This window comes from Haemorhous mexicanus, chromosome 38, assembly GCF_027477595.1.
Source record: "Haemorhous mexicanus isolate bHaeMex1 chromosome 38, bHaeMex1.pri, whole genome shotgun sequence".
In the NCBI taxonomy this organism is placed as follows: Eukaryota; Metazoa; Chordata; class Aves; order Passeriformes; family Fringillidae; genus Haemorhous; species Haemorhous mexicanus.
Genome location: NC_082378.1, coordinates 305,272 through 325,571, shown reverse-complemented (window position 1 = coordinate 325,571; position 20,300 = coordinate 305,272). Strand labels below are relative to the sequence as shown.

Genomic DNA, 20,300 nt, shown 5'->3' with positions numbered 1-20,300 from the left:
AGAACCCCTCTAAAACCCCTATCGAGCCCTTTAGAACCGTCTAGAACCCTATAGAACACTATAGAACCCCTCTAGAGCCCTTTAGAACACTATAGAACCCCTATAGAGCCCTATAAAGACATTTAGAACCCTCTAGAACCCCTATAGAGCCCCAGAGAACCATCTAGAACCCTATAGAACACTATAGAACCCCTCTAGAACCCTCTAGAACACTATAGAACCCCTATAGAGCCCTCTAGAACACTATAGAACCCCTATAGAGCCCTTTAGAACCCTCTAGAACCCTCTAGACCACTATAGAACACTCTGGAACCCCTAAGAACCCTCTAGAACCCCTAAAGAGCCTTTTAGAACCCTCTAGACCCCTATAGAACCCTCTAGAACCCCTACAGAACCCCTCTAGAGCCCTTTAGAACCCTCTAGAACACTATAGAGCAACCATAGAACACTATAGAACCCCTATAGAGCCCTCTAGAACCCCTATACAGCCCTTTAGAACCCTCTAGAACCCTAAAGAGCCCTTTTGAGCCCTTTAGAACCCTCTAGAACACTATAGAGCAACCATAGAACACTATAGAACCCGTATAGAGCCCTCTAGAACCCTCTAGAACCCTCTAACCTTAATTAACCCCTCCCACCCCTAATTAACCCATCCCCATCCTAATTAGCCCGGCCCAACTCCAATTAGCCCCCCCACCCTAATTAACCCCACCCCACCCCAATTAGCCTCCCCCCACCCCTAATTAACCCCTCCCATCCCAATTAGCCCCTCCCACCCTAATTAACCCCTCCCACCCCTAATTAACCCATCCCCATCCTAATTAGCCCGGCCCAACCCCAATTAGCCCCCCCACCCTAATTAACCCCTCCCCACCCTAATTAGCCCCTCCCCACACCTAATTAACCCTTCCCATCCCAATTAGCCCCTCCCCACCCCTAATTAACCCCTCCCACTCCTAATTAACCCCTCCTCGGCCTAATTAACCCCTCCCATCCCCATCCTAATTAGCCCAGCCCAACCCCAATTAGCCCCCCACCCTAATTAGCCCCTCCCATCCCAATTAGCCCCTCCCCACTCCTAATTAACCCCTCCCCACCCTAATTAGCACCTCCCCACCCCTAATTAACCCCTCCCACTCCTAATTAACCCCTCCTCAGCCTAATTAACCCCTCCCATCCCCATCCTAATTAGCCTGGCCCAACCCCAATTAGCCCCCCCACCCTAATTAACCCCTCCCCACCCTAATTAGCCTCTCCCCACCCTAATTAACCCCTCCCCACCCTAATTAGCCCCTCTCCACTCCTAATTAACCCCTCCCATCCCAATTAGCTCCTCCCCACCCCTAATTAACCCCTCCCACTCCTAATTAGCCTCTCCCCACCCCTAATTAACCCCTCCCCACCCTAATTAGCCCCTCCCCAGCCCCAATTAACCCCCCCCACCCCTAATTAACCCCTCCTCGGCCTAATTAACCCCTCCTCGGCCTAATTAACCCCTCCCATCCCCATCCTAATTAGCCTGGCCCAACCCCAATTAGCTCCCCCACCCTAATTAACCCCTCCCCACCCTAATTAGCCTCTCCCCACCCTTAATTAACCTCTCCCATCTCAGTTAGCCCCTCCCCACCCCTAATTAACCCCTCCCACTCCTAATTAACCCCTCCTCGGCCTAATTAACCCCACCCATCCCCATCCTAATTAGCCAGGCCCAACCCCAACTAGCCCTCCCACTCCTAATTAACCCCTCCCCACCCTAATTAGCCCCCCCACCCTAATTAACCCCTCCCACTCCTAATTAACCCCTCCTCGGCCTAATTAACCCCTCCCATCCCCATCCTAATTAGCCTGGCCCAACCCCAATTAGCCCCCCCACCCTAATTAAGCCCTCCCATCCCAATTAGCCCCTCCCCACCCCTAATTAACCCCTCCCCACCCTCATTAGCCCCTCTCCACCCTAATTAACCCCTCCCCACCCTAATTAGCCCCTCCCACCCTAATTAACCCCTCCCACCCCTAATTAAGCCATCCCCATCCTAATTTGCCGGCCCAACCCCAATTAGCCCCCCCACCCTAATTAACCCCTCCTCAGCCTAATTAACCCATCCCCATCCCAATTAGCCCCTCCCCACCCCTAATTAACCCCTCCCACTCCTAATTAACCCCTCCCCACCCTAATTAGCCTCTCCCCACCCCTAATTAACCCCTCCCATCCCAATTAGCCTCTCCCCACCCCTAATTAACCCCTCCCACTCCTAATTAACCCCTCCTCGGCCTAATTAACCCCTCCCTTCCCCATCCTAATTAGCCAGGCCCAACCCCAATTAGCCCCCCAGCCTAATTAACCCCTCCCATCCCAATTAGCCCCTCCCCACCCCTAATTAACCCCTCCCATCCCAATTAGCCCCTCCCCACCCTAATTAACCCCTCCCACCCCTAATTAACCCATCCCCATCCTAATTAGCCTGGCCCAACCCCAATTCGCCCCCCCACCCTAATTAGCCTCTCCCCACCCTTAATTAACCCCTTCCATCAGCTAATTAGCCCATCCCCACCCCTAATTAACCCCTCCCACTCCTAATTAACTCCTCCTCAGCCTAATTAACCCCTCCCATCCCCATCCTAATTAGCCTGGCCCAACCCCAATTAGCCCCCCCACCCTAATTAACCCCTCCCCACCCTAATTAGCCTCCCTCCACCCCTAATTAACCCCTCCCCACCCTAATTAACCCCTCCCCACCCCTAATTAACCCCTCCCACTCCTAATTAACCCCTCCTTGGCCTAATTAACCCCTCCCATCCCCATCCTAATTAGCCCGGCCCAACCCCAATTAGCTCCCCACCCTAATTAACCCCTCCCCACCCTAATTAGCCTCTCCCCACCCCTAATTAACCCCTCCCATCCCAATTAGCTCCTCCCCACCCCTAATTAACCCCTCCCACTCCTAATTAACCCCTCCTCAGCCTAATTAACCCCTCCCTTCCCCATCCTAATTAGCCCGGCCCAACCCCAATTAGCCCCCCCACCCTAATTAACCTCTCCCCACCCCAATTAGCTCCCCCACCCTAATTAACCCCTCCCCACCCTAATTAGCCTCTCCCCACCCCTAATTAACCCCTCCCACCCTAATTAGCCCCTCCCCAGCCCCAATTAACCCCTCCCACTCCTAATTAACCCCTCCTCAGCCTAATTAACCCCTCCCATCCCCATCCTAATTAGCCTGGCCCAACCCCAATTAGCCCCTCCCCACCCTAATTAACCCCTCCCCACCCTAATTAGCCCCTCCCCACCCCTAATTAACCCCTCCCCACCCTAATTAACCCCTCCCCACTCCTAATTAACCCCTCATCGGCCTAATTAACCCCTCCTCGGCCTAATTAACCCCTCCCTTCCCCATCCTAATTAGCCCGGCCCAACCCCAATTAGCCCCCCCACCCTAATTAACCCCTCCCCACCCTAATTAACCCCTCCCCACCCTAATTAGCCTCTCCCCACCCCTAATTAACCCCTCCCCACCCAATTAGCCCCTCCCCACCCCTAATTAACCCCTCCCACTCCTAATTAACCCCTCCTCGGCCTAATTAGCCCGGCCCAACCCCAATTAGCCCTCCCACCCTTAATTAACCCCTCCCCACCCTAATTAACCTCTCCCCACCCTTAATTAACCCCTCCCATCCCAATTAGCCCCTCCCCACCCCTAATTAACCCCTCCCACTCCTAATTAACCCCTCCCCACCCTCATTAGCCCCTCTCCACTCCTAATTAACCCCTCCCATCCCAATTAGCTCCTCCCCACCCCTAATTAACCCCTCCCACTCCTAATTAACCCCTCCTCAGCCTAATTAACCCCTCCCATCTCCATCCTAATTAGCCTGGCCCAACCCCAATTAGCCCCCCAGCCTAATTAACCCCTCCCCACCCTCATTAGCCTCTCCCCACCCCTAATTAACCCCTCCCCACCCTCATTAGCCTCTCCCCACCCCTAATTAACCCCTCCCCACCCTAATTAGCCTCTCCCCACCCCTAATTAACCCCTCCCCACCCTAATTAGCCTCTCCCCACCCCTAATTAACCCCTCCCCACCCTAATTAGCCTCTCCCCACCCCTAATTAACCCCTCCCATCCCAATTAGCTCCTCCCCACCCCTAATTAACCCCTCCCACTCCTAATTAACCCCTCCTCAGCCTAATTAACCCCTCCCATCCCCATCCTAATTAGCCCGGCCCAACCCCAATTAGCCCCCCCACCCTAATTAACCCCTCCCCACCCTCATTAGCCCCTCTCCACTCCTAATTAACCCCTCCCATCCCAATTAGCTCCTCCCCACTCTAATTAACCCCTCCCACCCCTAATTAACCCATCCCCATCCTAATTTGCCCGGCCCAACCCCAATTAGCCCCTCCCCAGCCTAATTAACCCGTCCCCACCCTAATTAGCCCTTCCCACCCCTAATTAACCCCTCCCATCCCAATTAGCCCCTCCCCAGCCCCAATTAACCCCTCCCACTCCTAATTAACCCCTCCTCGGCCTAATTAACCCCTCCCATCCCCATCCTAATTAGCCCGGCCCAACCCCAATTAGCCCCCCCACCCTAATTAACCCCTCCCCACCCTAATTAGCCTCTCCCCACCCCTAATTAACCCCTCCCATCCCAATTAGCCCCTCCCCACCCTGATTAACCCCTCCCACCCCTAATTAACCCCTCCTCAGCCTAATTAACCCCTCCCATCCCCATCCTCATTAGCCCGGCCCAACCCCAATTAGCCCCCCCACCCTAATTAGCCCCTCCCCACCCTAATTAGCCCCCCACCCCTAATTAACCCCTACTCAGCCTAATTAGCCCCTCCCTTCCCCCAATTAGCCCCCTCCCTAATTAGCTCCACCCCACCCCAATTAGCCCCTCCTACACGCTAATTAGCCCTCCCCACCCTAATTAACCCCTCCCATCCCAATTAACCCCTCCCATCCCCATTAACCCCTCCCCACCCTAATTAACCCCTCCCACCCCTAATTAACCCATCCCCATCCTAATTAGCCCGGCCCAACCCCAATTAGCCCCCCACCCTAATTAACCCCTCCCCACCCTAATTAGCCCCTCCCCACCCCTAATTAACCCCTCCCCACCCTAATTAGCCCCTCCCTTCCCCCAATTAGCCCCCTCCCTAATTAGCCCCTCCCCACACTAATTAGCCCCTCCCACACGCTAATTAGCCCTTCCCATATGCTAATTAGCGCCTCCCCACCCCAATTAGCCCCTCCCCCACCCTCGCCCCTCCCCCATTGCCCAAAAAGACCCAAAAGGCCCCAAAAGGAGGGGTGGGGGAGGGGCGAATTCCCTTTATTGGCAATAAATAAGCGACGCCGGGGGTGGGGGAGGGGAGGGGCGGGGCTTGTGACAGAGGGGGAGGGGCCAACTTTGACCCCACCCCCCTCCCCAAAATTGGGGGCGGGGCCGCCCCAGAGATGAAATTTGGGGAGTGGGGGAGGGGAAATGAGGGGGGAGGGGCTTGTGGGGTGGGGAGGGGCCAATTTTGGCCACGCCCCCTCCCTGGATTTTTGGGGGGCGGGGTCCCGAGGGGGTTTTGGGTGGGGCCCCACTGCAGGGGGCCACGCCCAACCCCCCCCGGGGGTGGAGCTTGGGTGGGGGAGGAGCCAATTGTGGTCACGCCCCCTCCCTGAATTTGGGGGGAGTCTGGGAATAGGGGAGGGGCCAATTTCGGCCACGCCCCCTTCCAGGATTTGGGGGGGAGGGGCTGTGTAGAATTTGGGGTGGGGGAGGGGCGGATTTGTGGGATGGGGAGGGGCCAATTGTGGCCACGCCCCTTTTCCAAAACGGGGCTGTTTCGGGGATGGGGGTGGGGCCTGTTTTGGCCACGCCCCCTCCCTGAATTGGGGGGGGGGGGGGTGGTGGAGGGGTGGAGGTGGGGGGAGGGGTGGAGGTGGGGGAGGGGCAGGTGTTGGCCACGCCCCCTCCCCAGCCGTGGGGGCGGGGTCGGGGGCGGGGTCCCCAAATTCGTCACTTCCGGCGCTTCCGGGCGGGCTCGTCCACTGCGGGGGGGGAGGGGAGAAAGGTGACGTCATCAGGGGGCGGTGACGCCACGGGGTGACGTCATGGTGGTGACGTCGTTGAAGGGAGGGGTTTGAGGTGGCCACGCCCCTCCCGCCGCCCATCCCCCCCCCTCCCCCCATGGGAGTTAGAGGACGGGGGGGGGTGACGTCACAAGGAGGGGACAATGACGTCACAGGGGTGACAGTGGGGCGGCGATGACGTCACAGGGAGGTGACAAGGAGGTGACAGTGACGTCATGGGGAGGGGACAATGGGGGGACACTGAGGTGACAATGGTGACAATGACACTGAGGTGACACTGAGGTGACACAGGTGACAATGGTGACACAGGTGACACTGAGGTGGCACAGGTGACACACAGGTGACAATGAGGTGACACAGGTGACACTGAGGTGGCACAGGTGACACACAGGTGACAATGAGGTGACACAGGTGACAATGGTGACACACAGGTGACAATGAGGTGACACACAGGTGACAATGAGGTGACACAGGTGACACTGAGGTGGCACAGGTGACACACAGGTGACAATGAGGTGGCACAGGTGACACACAGGTGACCATGGTGACACACAGCTGACACTGAGGTGACACAGGTGACACACAGGTGACAATGAGGTGACACACAGGTGACAATGAGGTGACACAGGTGACAATGGTGACAATGACACTGAGGTGACACAGGTGACACAGGTGACACACAGGTGACAATGAGGTGACACAGGTGACACTGAGGTGACACACAGGTGACAATGAGGTGACACAGGTGACAATGGTGACACACAGGTGACACTGAGGTGGCACAGGTGACAATGAGGTGACACAGGTGACAATGGTGACACACAGGTGACAATGAGGTGACACACAAGTGACAATGGTGACACACAGGTGACAATGGTGACACACAGGTGACACTGAGGTGACAATGGTGACACAGGTGACACACAGGTGACAATGAGGTGACACAGGTGACAATGAGGTGACAGACAGGTGACACAGGTGACACACAGGTGACAATGAGGTGACACAGGTGACAATGGTGACACACAGGTGACAATGAGGTGACACAGGTGACACACAGGTGACAATGAGGTGACACAGGTGACAATGAGGTGACACTGAGGTGACACAGGTGACACAGGTGACACACAGGTGACAATGAGGTGACACAGGTGACAATGGTGACACACAGGTGACACTGAGGTGACACAGGTGACACAGGTGACAATGAGGTGACACAGGTGACAATGGTGACACACAGGTGACAATGAGGTGACACTGAGGTGACAATGAGGTGACACAGGTGACAATGGTGACACAGGTGACACTGAGGTGACACAGGTGACAATGAGGTGACACACAGGTGACAATGGTGACACAGGTGACACAGGTGACACTGAGGTGACACAGGTGACAATGAGGTGACACAGGTGACACTGAGGTGACACACAGGTGACACTGAGGTGACACAGGTGACACACAGGTGGCAATGAGGTGACACAGGTGACACACAGGTGACAATGAGGTGACACTGAGGTGACACAGGTGACACACAGGTGACAATGGTGACACACAGGTGACAATGAGGTGGCACAGGTGACACACAGGTGACAATGAGGTGCCACAGGTGACACACAGGTGCCAATGGTGACACACAGGTGACAATGAGGTGGCACAGGTGACAATGAGGTGACACAGTTGCCACAGGTGACACACAGGTGACAATGGTGACACACAGGTGACACTGAGGTGACACGGGTGACACACAGGTGACACTGAGGTGACACAGGTGACAATGAGGTGGCACAGGTGACACACAGGTGACACTGAGGTGACACAGGTGACAATGGTGACACACAGGTGACACTGAGGTGACACAGGTGACAATGAGGTGACTCAGGTGACACTGAGGTGACACAGTGACAATGAGGTGACACTGAGGTGACACAGGTGACAATGGTGACACACAGGTGACACTGAGGTGACACAGGTGACACTGAGGGGACAGAGGTGACAATGAGGTGACACACAGGTGACACAGGTGACAATGGTGACACACAGGTGACACTGAGGTGACAATGGTGACACACAGGTGACACTGAGGTGACACAGGTGTCCCCTGGTACCTGCGGGCGGTGCCGGGCCCGGGCGGGGTCACGCTGGGGATGAGAAGATGGAGATGAGAGGGGGGAGGGGACACTGGGGACAGGGAGGGGACACGGAGGGGACACGGAGTGACCAGGAGATGGTCAAGGGGACAGGGAGGTGACCATGAAGGTGACCACAGACCATGGAGTGACCATGGAGGTGACCAGGAGATGGTGGAGATGGCCGAGGTCACCTGGAGATGGTCAGGGGGACAGGGAGGTGACCATGGAGTGACCATGGAGATGGTCAGAGGGACAGAGAGGTGACCATGAAGGTGACCACAGACCATGGAGTGACCATGGAGTGACCAGGAGATGGTGGAGATGGCCGAGGTCACCTGGAGATGGTCAGGGGGACAGGGAGGTGACCATGGAGATGACCACAGACCATGGAGTGACCATGGAGATGGTCAGGGGGACAGGGAGGTGACCATGGAGGTGACCAGGAGATGGTCAGGGGGACACAGAGGTGACCAGGAGATGGTCAGGGGGACAGGGAGGTGACCATGGAGTGACCACAGACCATGGAGTGACCATGGAGGTGACCATGGAGATGGTGGAGATGGCCGAGGTCACCAGGAGATGGTCAGGGGGACACAGAGGTGACCATGAAGGTGACCACAGACCATGGAGTGACCATGGAGGTCACCAGGACATGGTCAGGGGGACAGGGAGGTGACCATGGAGTGACCATGGAGATGGTCAGGGGGACAGGGAGGTGACCATGAAGGTGACCACAGACCATGGAAGTGACCATGGAGGTGACCAGGAGATGGTGGAGATGGCCGAGGTCACCTGGAGATGGTCAGGGGGACAGAGAGGTGACCATGGAGGTGACCATGGAGATGGTCAGGGGGACAGGGAGGTGACCATGGAGTGACCAGGAGATGGTCAGGGGGACAGGGAGGTGACCATGGAGTGACCAGGAGATGGTCAGGGGGACAGGGAGGTGACCATGGAGTGACCATGGAGGTGACCAGGAGATGGTGGAGATAGCTGAGGTCACCTGGAGATGGTCAGGGGGACAGGGAGGTGACCATGGAGGTGACCAGGAGATGGTCAGGGGGACAGGGAGGTGACCATGGAGGTGACCAGGAGATGGTCACGGGGACACAGAGGTGACCATGGATTGACCATGGAGATGGTCAGGGGGACACAGAGGTGACCACGGAGATGACCACAGACCATGGAAGTGACCATGGAGATGACCAGGAGATGGTGGAGATGGCCGAGGTCACCACGGAGGTGACCACGAAGGGTGGAGACGGCCCCGAGTGGGTCAGGAGGGGACACGGGGACACCGCGGTGGGGCGGGGCCATCTCCTCACCCTCCAGGTAGTTCCTGGCGATGAACTTGAGGGCCTCGTCCAGCAGAATGACCGGGAAGGAGATCTTGATGACCATCAGCCAATGGGTCAGCGACAGCGGCGTCAGCTTGAAGATCATCTGGGGACACCGGGGGACACGGCTGGGACCTCCTCCCGGGCCACCAGGGCCACCGCCGGGGCCACCAGAGTGACCTCAGGGCCACCAGAGCCCACCCGTGGTCATCGAACTCGGTGGTCACTCAAGCCGGTGGTCAGCCAAGCCAAGGTCGATGCGATGGCCGTGGCCACCAAAGTGACCTCAGGGCCACCAGAGTGACCTCAGGGCCACCAGAGTGACCACAATGGCCACCACAGTGACCATCAAACCCAGAGGTCACTCAAGGTCAACCGTTGCCATGTTGGTGATCATCAATCTGATCTCCTGATGGTCACCAGCTTGATGGCCACCAACCCAATGTCGCCAAGGCCACCACCCAATGACCACCAGCTTGATGTCACCAGGGCCACCATCTTGATGGCCACCACCTCAATGACCACCAGCTTGATGACCACCACCTCAACGTCCCCAAGGCCACCACCTTGGTGACCACCAAGCCCATGGCCACCAAGCCCACAGCCACCAACCCAATGACCACTCCAATGTCCTCAAGGCCACCAACCCAGTGACCACCACCCAATGACCACCACCCCAATGACCACCAACCCAGTGACCACCACCCCAGTGACCACCAACCCAGTGACCACCAACCCAGTGACCACCACCTTGGTGACCACCCCCCAATGACCATGATCTTGATGTCCCCAAGGCCACCAACCCAATGACCACCACCCAATGACCACCACCCAATGACCACCACCCAATGACCACCACCTTGGTGACCACCAACCCAATGACCACCACCCAATGACCATGATCTTGATGTCCTCAAGGCCACCATCCCAATGACCACCAACCCAGTGACCACCAACCCAGTGACCACCACCTTGGTGACCATCACCCAGTGACCACCACCCCAATGACCACCACCCCAATGACCACAACCCCAATGACCACCACCCAATGACCATCACCCCAATGACCACCCCCCAATGACCATGATCTTGATGTCCCCAAGGCCACCACCCAATGACCATCACCCAATGACCACCACCCCAATGACCACCACCCAATGACCACCACCCCAATGACCACCACCCCAATGACCACCAACCCAGTGACCACCACCCAATGACCACCACCCAATGACCACTCCAATGTCCTCAAGGCCACCAACCCAGTGACCACCACCTTGATGATCACCACCTTGGTGACCATGATCTTGATGTCCCCAAGGCCACCAACCCAGTGACCACCACCCAATGACCACCACCTTGGTGACCACCACCCCAATGACCACCACCCCAATGACCACCACCTTGGTGACCATCACCCAATGACCACCACCCAATGACCACCACCCAATGACCATGATCTTGATGTCCTCAAGGCCACCACCGCAATGACCACCACCTTGGTGACCACCACCTTGGTGACCATCACCTTGGTGACCATCACCCCAGTGACCACCACCTTGGTGACCATCACCCAATGACCACCACCCCAATGACCACCACCCAATGACCATGATCTTGATGTCCCCAAGGCCACCACCCCAACGACCACCACCTTGATGACCACCACCCAATGACCACCACCCCAATGACCACCACCCAATGACCATGATCTTGATGTCCCCAAGGCCACCACCCAATGACCACCACCTTGGTGACCACCACCCCAATGACCATCACGCAATGACCATGATCTTGATGTCCCCAAGGCCACCACCCCAATGACCACCCCAATAACCACCAACCCAATGACCATGATCTTGATGTCCCCCAAGGCCACCACCCCAATGACCACCACCCAATGACCACCACCCAGTGGCCACCAACCCAATGACCACCACCTTGGTGACCATCACCCAATGACCATCACCCCAATGACCACCACCCAATGACCACCACCCAGTGACCATGATGTGATGTCCCCAAGGCCACCCCCAAGGCCACCCCCCGCGGTGTCCCTTACGGGCAGGGGGTCGATGTAGAGGATGACGAAGTGCAGGGACATGGAGAGGCAGATGGAGCCCACCAGCCAGATGTTCACCCACGGCGGCATCCGGGCCAGAGACTGGTTCTCGGACAGGCTGGGGACATCAAGGACATCCAGGTGACCATGGGGACATTGGGGTCACCGGGGGGTCATGGGGTCATGGGGACATTGGGGACATCGGGGATGGGCAGGGCCCACCAGCCAGATGTTCTCTGTGGTGGCATCTGGGCTGGGGTTCTCGGACAGGTTGGGGACATTGAGGTGACCATGGGGACATTGGGGTCACCGGGGGGTCATGGGGTCATGGGGACATTGGGGACATCGGGGATGGACAGGGCCCACCAGCCAGATGTTCTCTGTGGTGGCATCTGGGCTGGGGTTCTCGGACAGGTTGGGGACATTGAGGTGACCATGGGGACATTGGGGTCACCGGGGGGTCATGGGGCTATGGGGACATTGGGGACATCGGGGATGGACAGGGCCCATCAGCCAGATGTTCTCTGTGGTGGCATCTGGGCTGGGGTTCTTGGACAGGTTGGGGACATTGAGGTGACCATGGGGACATTGGGGTCACCAGGGGGTCATGGGGCCATGGGGACATTGGGGACATCGGGGATGGGCAGGGCCCACCAGCCAGATGTTCTCTGTGGTGGCATCTGGGCTGGGGTTCTCAGACAGGCTGGAGACATCAGGGACATCGAGGACATCACCACGGTGACCATGACCACCATGACCATGATGACCACCATGACCATGACCGTGACAATAACAAAGATGACCACACTGACAATGACAGAGGTGACCATGACCAAGGTGACCAAGGTGACCATGACCAAGGTGACCCAGGTGTGTCCCTCACCTGTTGAGGGCGTTGCACATCTCGATGGTCACCACCATGATGACCATGACCATGACCATGATGACCACAACCATGACAATAACAATGACCATGACCAAGGTGACCATGACCAAGGTGACCAAGGTGACCAAGGTGACCATGACCAAGGTGACCCAGGTGTGTCCCTCACCTGTTGAGGGCGTTGCACAGCTCGATGGTCACCACCATGATGACCATGACCAAGACCATGACAATGACCACCATGACCATGACCAAGGTGACCAAGGTGACCAAGGTGACCAAGGTGACCAAGGTGACCCAGGTGTGTCCCTCACCTGTTGAGGGCGTTGCACATCTCGATGGTCACCACCATGATGACCATGACCATGACAATAACAATGACCACCATGACCAAGGTGACCAAGGTGACCAAGGTGACCAAGGTGACCATGACCAAGGTGACCAAGGTGACCCAGGTGTGTCCCTCACCTGTTGAGGGCGTTGCACATCTCGATGGTCACCACCATGATGACCATGACCACAACCATGACAATAACAATGACCACCATGACCAAGGTGACCAAGGTGACCATGACCAAGGTGACCAAGGTGACCCAGGTGTGTCCCTCACCTGTTGAGGGCGTTGCACATCTCGATGGTCACCAGCACCGACAGCGCCATCGTCATCGGCACCGGCGACTCGAAGATGTCGCAGTCCAGGCCCTCGAAGTCCACGTTGTGCTCCGAGCACTGCATGAAGTGCGTCTGCAGGGACAGCGGGGACACCCCGGGGTCACCGCGGGGTCACCGCGGGGTCACCCCGGGGTCACCGCGGGGTCACAGCGGGGTCACAGCGGCGTCAGCTTGGGGACATCTTGGGGACAGCTCAGGGACACCTTGGGGACACCTTGGGGACATCTCGGGGACATCTCAGGGACATCCTGGGGACACCTCGGGGACACCTTGGGGACATCTCGGGGACACCTCGGTCACCCCGGGGTCACCGCGGGGTCACCCCGGGGTCACTGCGGGGTCAGCTTGGGGACAGCTCAGGGACACCTCGGGACATCCTGGGAAAATCTCAGGGACATCTCAGGGACATCTTGGGGACATCCTGGGGACAGCTTGGGGACACCTCGGTCACCCCGGGGTCACCGCGGGGTCACCGCGGGGTCACTGCGGGGACATCTCGGGGACAGCTCAGGGACATCTCAGGGACACCTCGGGAACATCCTGGGGACACCTTGGGGACATCTCAGGGACATCTCGGGGACACCTCGGTCACCCCGGGGTCACCGTGGGGTCACCACGGGGTCACTGCGGGGTCACTGCGGGGTCAGCTTGGGGACATCTTGGGGACAGCTCAGGGACATCTTGGGGACACCTCAGGAACATCTCAGGGACATCTTGGGGACATCTCGGGGACACCTCGGTCACCCCGGGGTCACCGCAGGGTCACCGCGGGGTCACTGCGGGGTCAGCTTGGGGACATCTTGGGGACAGCTCAGGGACACCTCGGGGACATCTTGGGGACACCCTGGGGACACCTTGGGGACATCTCGGGGACATCTCGGGGACACCTCGGTCACCCCGGGGTTACCGCAGGGTCACCGCGGGGTCATAGCGGGGACATCTCGGGGACAGCTCAGGGACATCCTGGGGACACCTCAGGGACATCCTGGGGACACCTCGGGGACATCTCGGGGACATCTCGGGGACACCTCAGGGACACCTTGGGGACATCTCAGGGACACCTTGGGGACATCTCGGGGACATCTCGGGGACACCTTGGGGACACCTCGGGGACACCTCGGGGACATCTTGGGGACACCTTGGGGCACCTGGGGACACCTGGGGACACCCTGGGGAAACCTCGGGGACATCTTGGGGACACCTCGGGGACACCTTGGGGACATCTCGGGGACATCTTGGGGACATCTTGGGGACACCCTGGGGACACCTCAGGGACATCTTGGGAAAATCTCAGGGACATCTCGGGGACATCTTAGGGACACCTCAGGGACACCTTGGGGACATCTCGGGGACACCTCGGGGACACCTCAGGGACACCTGGGGACACCTTGGGGACACCCCAGGGGTCATCAGAGCTTGGGGACACCTCGGGGACATCTTGGGGACACCTAGGGGACATCTTTGAGACACCTTGGGGACACCTCAGGGACACCTCGGGGACATCTTGGGAAAATCTCAGGGACATCTTGGGGACATCTTAGGGACACCTCAGGGACATCTTGGGGACACCTGGGGACACCCTGGGAACACCTCGAGGACATCTCGGGGACATCTTGGGGCCACCCCAGGGGTCATCAGAGCTTGGGGACACCTTGGGGACACCTTGGGGACACCTCGGGGACACCCTGGGGACACCCTGGGGACACCTCGGGGACACCTGGGGACACCTGGCACTCACCAGCTGGTGGTAGGTGACGCTGGGCCCGTCCTCGGCGAAGAGGAACCACCAGGCGGCCGCGCCCACCGTGGCGGCCCCGACGTAACCTGGGGGGACAAAGGGGGGTTGGCCACACCTGGGCACACCTGGGGGTCTCCAAGGGGCCACCTGGGGGGGTCTCCAGGTGGATTTTAAGGGGTCTCAGGGTGGGGTTTGGGGTCTCCAGGTGACCCCGGGAGGTTCTCGAGGTGTTCCTCACGAGGTTCCTCATGGAACCTTCTCTGTGGGGGTCACCAGGTGTGTTTTGTGGGGTCTCCAGGTGGAATTTTGGGGTTTCCAGGTGGTTTTTTGGGGTCTCCAGGTGTGTTTTTTGGGGGTCTCCAGGTGGATTTTTGGGGTCTCCAGGTGGAATTTTGGGATCTCCAGGTGGATTTCTGGGGTCTCCAGGTGTTTTTTGGGGTTTCCAGGTGATTTTTGGGGTCTCCAGGTGATTTTTGGGTTTCCAGGTGGATTTCTGGGGTCTCCAGGTGGATTTTTGGGGTCTCCAGGTGATTTTTGGGGTCTCCAGGTGTGTTTTTTGGGGTCTCCAGGTGGAATTTTGGGGTTTCCAGGTGGTTTTTTGGGGTCTCCAGGTGATTTTTTGAGGCCTCCAGGTGTTTTTTTGGGTTCTCCAGGTGGAATTTTGGGGTTTCCAGGTGGTTTTTTGGGGTCTGCAGGTGGATTTTTGGGTTCTCAAGGTGGTATTTTGGGGTCTCCACGTGTTTTTTTTGGGGTTTCCAGGTGGTTCCTCAAGGAACCTTCTCCATGGGGGACTACAGGTGGTTTTTTTGGGATCTCCAGGTGGTTTTTGGGGTTTCCAGGTGTTTTTTTGGGGTTTCCAGGTGATTTTTGGGGTCTCCAAGTGGTTTTTTTGGGGTCTCCAGGTGGATTTTTGGGGTTTCCAGGTGGTTCCTCAAGGAACCTTCTCCATGTGGATCTCCAGGTGTGTTTTTGGGGGTTTCCAGGTGATTTTTGGGGTCTCCAGGTGTTTTTTTGGGGTCTCCAGGTGGATTTTTGGGGTGTCCAGGTGGTTTTTTGGGGTCTCCAGGTGGAATTTTGGGGTTTCCAGGTGGTTTTTTGGGGTCTCTAGGTGGATTTTTGGGGTGTCCAGGTGTGTTTTTTGGGGTCTCCAGGTGGATTTTTGGGGTGTCCAGGTGGTTTTTTGGGGTCTCCAGGTGGATTTTTGGGTTCTCAAGGTGGTATTTTGGGGTCTCCAGGTGTTTTTTTGGGGTTTCCAGGTGGTTCCTCAAGGAACCTTCTCCATGTGGATCTCCAGGTGTGTTTTTGGGGTCTCCAGGTGGATTTTTTGGGTCTCCAGGTGGTTTTTTGGGGTTTCCAGGTGATTTTTGGGGTATCCAGGTGTTTTTTTGGGGTCTCCAGGTGATTTTTGGGGTCTCCAGGTGGTTTTTTTGGGGTCTCCAGGTGTTTTTTTGGGGTCTCCAGGTGATTTTTGGGGTCTCCAGGTGTTTTTTTGGGGTTTCCAGATTTTTTTGTTTGGTTTTCCAGGTGTTCCTCACGAGGTTCCTCAAGGAACCTTCTCCATGGGGGTCTCCAGGTGCTTCTCATGGAGTTTCCAGGTGGTTTCTTGGAGTCTCCACGCCATTTTTTGAAGCTCCCTCAACCAACCCTTGCTGACCCCACCTGTCCCCAGGTGTCCCCCCAGGTGTGACCCACCTCCGATGGCCAGGTAGCGGAAGAAGAGCCAGCCGGAGATGAGCGGCTCCTTGGGGCTCCGCGGTGGCTTCTCCATGAGCCAACCCCACCTGAGCCCACCTGAGCCAGGTGACCCCACCTAACCATGAACTGACCCAGCTGACCCATCAGACCACGAACTGACCACCAGGTGACCCAGGTGACCCAGGTGACCCAGGTGACCCACCTGACCATGAGCTGACCACCACCTGACCTAGATGACCCAACTGACCATGACCAACCCCAGCTGACCAAGGTGATCCAGGTGATCCAGGTGACCCAGGTGACCATGAGCTGACCACTGCCTGACCTAGATGACCCAACTGACCATGAGCCAACCCCAGGTGACCCAGGTGTGACCCAGGTGTGACCCAGGTGACCCCACCCGCCCCCAGGTGTGACCCACCTCCGATGGCCAGGTAGCGGAAGAAGAGCCAGCCGGAGATGAGCGGCTCCTTGGGGCTCCGCGGTGGCTTCTCCATGAGCCACCCCCAGCTGACCCAGATGACCCAGCTGACCCCACCTGCCCCCAGGTGTCCCCCCAGGTGTGACCCACCTCCGATGGCCAGGTAGCGGAAGAAGAGCCAGCCGGAGATGAGCGGCTCCTTGGGGCTCCGCGGGGGCTTCTCCATGAGCCAACCCCACCTGAGCCCACCTGAGCCAGGTGACCCACCTGACCATGAACTGACCCAGCTGACCCATCAGACCATGAACTGACCACCAGGTGACCCAGATAACCCAGGTGACCCAGGTGACCCAGGTGACCCATCAGACCATCAACTGACCACTACCTGACCTAGGTGACCCAGCTGACCATGACCAACCCCAGCTGACCAAGGTGACCCAGGTGATCCAGGTGACCACGAACTGACCACCACCTGACCCAGGTGACCACGAACTGACCACCACCTGACCCAGGTGACCACGAACTGACCACCACCTGACCCAGGTGACCCAGCTGACCATGACCAACCCCAGCTGACCAAGGTGATCCAGGTGATCCAGGTGACCACAAACTGACCACCAGGTGATCCAGGTGACCAGGAACTGACCACCACCTGACCCAGGTGACCCAGGTGACCCATCAGACCATGAGCTGACCACCACCTGACCTAGATGACCCAGCTGACCATGACCAACCCCAGCTGACCAAGGTGATCCACCTGACCCAGGTGACCACAAACTGACCACCACCTGACCCAGGTGACCACAAACTGACCACCACCTGACCAAGGTGACCACAAACTGACCACCAGGTGACCCAGCTGACCCAGGTGACCCAGGTGACCCATCAGACCATGAACTGACCACTACCTGACACAGATGACCCAACTGACCATGACCAACCCCAGCTGACCAAGGTGATCCACCTGACCCAGGTGACCACAAACTGACCACCAGGTGACCCAGCTGACCAGGTGACCCAGGTGACCCATCAGACCATGAACTGACCACCACCTGACCTAGATGACCCAACTGACCATGACCAACCCCAGCTGACCAAGGTGACCCAGGTGTGACCCAGGTGACCCCACCTGTCCCCAGGTGTGACCCACCTCCGATGGCCAGGTAGCGGAAGAAGAGCCAGCCGGAGATGAGCGGCTCCTTGGGGCTCCGCGGTGGCTTCTCCATGAGCCAACCCCACCTGAGCCCACCTGAGCCAGGTGACCCAGGTGACCATGAACTGACCCACCTGACCTAGATGACCCAACTGACCATGACCCACCCCAGCTGACCAAGGTGATCCAGGTGATCCAGGTGACCACGAACTGACCACCACCTGACCCAGGTGACCACGAACTGACCACCAGGTGACCCAGGTGACCCAGGTGACCACGAACTGACCACCACCTGACCCAGGTGACCCAGGTGACCCAGGTGACCCATCAGACCATGAACTGACCACCACCTGACCTAGATGACCCAACTGACCATGACCAACCCCAGCTGACCAAGGTGATCCAGGTGATCCAGGTGACCACGAACTGACCACCACCTGACCCAGGTGACCACAAACTGACCACCAGGTGACCCAGATGACCCAGCTGACCCAGCTGACCCAGGTGACCATGAGCTGACCACCACCTGACCTAGATGACCCAACTGACCATGACCAACCCCAGCTGACCCAGGTGACCCAGGTGTGACCCAGGTGACCCCACCTGCCCCCAGGTGTCCCCCCAGGTGTGACCCACCTCCGATGGCCAGGTAGCGGAAGAAGAGCCAGCCGGAGATGAGCGGCTCCTTGGGGCTCCGCGGTGGCTTCTCCATGAGCCAACCCCACCTGAGCCCACCTGAGCCAGGTGACCCACCTGACCATGAGCTGACCCAGCTGACCCATCAGACCACGAACTGACCACCAGGTGACCCAGGTGACCCAGGTGACTCAGCTGACCCAGGTGACCATGAGCTGACCACTACCTGACCTAGATGACCCAACTGACCATGACCAACCCCAGCTGACCAAGGTGATCCAGGTGATCCAGGTGACCACAAACTGACCACCACCTGACCCAGGTGACCACGAACTGACCACCACCTGACCGAGCTGATCCAGGTGACCCAGTAGATTCAGGTGACCCACCTGACCATGAACTGACCACTACCTGACCCAGATGACCCAGCTGACCATGACCAACCCCAGCTGACCAAGGTGATCCACCTGACCCAGGTGACCACAAACTGACCACCACCTGACCAAGGTGACCACAAACTGACCACCAGGTGACCCAGCTGACCCAGGTGACCCAGGTGACCCACCTGACCACGAACTGACCACTACCTGACCTAGGTGACCCAGCTGACCATGACCAACCCCAGCTGACCAAGGTGACCCAGGTGATCCAGGTGACCACAAACTGACCACCACCTGACCAAGGTGACCACGAACTGACCACCAGGTGACCCAGATGACCCAGGTGACCCAGCTGACCCAGGTGACCACGAACTGACCACTACCTGACCCAGATGACCCAACTGACCATGACCAACCCCAGCTGACCAAGGTGATCCACCTGACCCAGGTGACCCCACCTGTCCCCAGGTGTGACCCACCTCCGATGGCCAGGTAGCGGAAGAAGAGCCAGCCGGAGATGAGCGGCTCCTTGGGGCTCCGCGGTGGCTTGTCCATGATGTCCAGGTCCGGGGGGTTGAAGCCCAGCGCGGTGGCCGGGAGCCCGTCCGTGACCAGATTGACCCAGAGCAGCTGGACCGGGATCAGCGCCTCGGGCAGGCCCAGCGCCGCCGTCAGGAAGATACTGGGAGGGGTTAACGGGACTGGTTTGTACTGGGAGGGACTGGGAGGGACTGGGAACAAACTGGGAGGGGTTAAAATGGGACTGGGAGGGGTTAAAATGGGACTGGGAGGGACTGGGAGGGACTGGGAGGGACTGGGAGGGGCTGGGAGGGACTGGGATGGACTGGGAGGGGCTGGGATGGACTGGGAGGGACTGGGAGGGGCTGGGAGGGACTGGGATGGACTGGGAGGGGCTGGGATGGACTGGGAGGAACTGGGAGCAGCTGGACCGGGATCAGCGCCTCGGGCAGGCCCAGCGCCGCCGTCAGGAAGATACTGGGAGGGGTTAACGGGACTGGTTTGTACTGGGAGGGACTGGGAGGGACTGGGAACAAACTGGGAGGGACTGGGAACAAACTGGGAGGGGTTAAAATGGGACTGGGATG

At 58.2% G+C, this 20,300-nt stretch overlaps 1 protein-coding gene across 2 annotated transcripts in view; it reads right to left on the bottom strand.

Moving 5' to 3' along the window:
* Positions 1 to 5,908: 5,908 nt before the first annotated feature.
* The window catches only part of ATP2A1 (ATPase sarcoplasmic/endoplasmic reticulum Ca2+ transporting 1), a 46,800-nt gene continuing 32,408 nt past the window's right edge, over positions 5,909 to 20,300 (bottom strand). Inside the window, exons 14-19 of one of the 2 annotated variants that reach the window (XM_059872833.1) lie at positions 19,674 to 19,876; positions 14,910 to 14,995; positions 13,110 to 13,243; positions 11,617 to 11,734; positions 9,543 to 9,660; positions 5,909 to 6,046 (exon numbers count right to left, since the gene is read on the bottom strand). In XM_059872833.1, the coding sequence (XP_059728816.1) occupies positions 6,015 to 6,046; positions 9,543 to 9,660; positions 11,617 to 11,734; positions 13,110 to 13,243; positions 14,910 to 14,995; positions 19,674 to 19,876 (691 nt within the window). In that variant the 3' untranslated portion in view covers positions 5,909 to 6,014. Of the gene's footprint in view, positions 6,047 to 8,193; positions 8,227 to 9,542; positions 9,661 to 11,616; positions 11,735 to 13,109; positions 13,244 to 14,909; positions 14,996 to 19,673; positions 19,877 to 20,300 lie in introns of those variants that run through there. The other variant, XM_059872831.1, reaches the window with a different exon arrangement.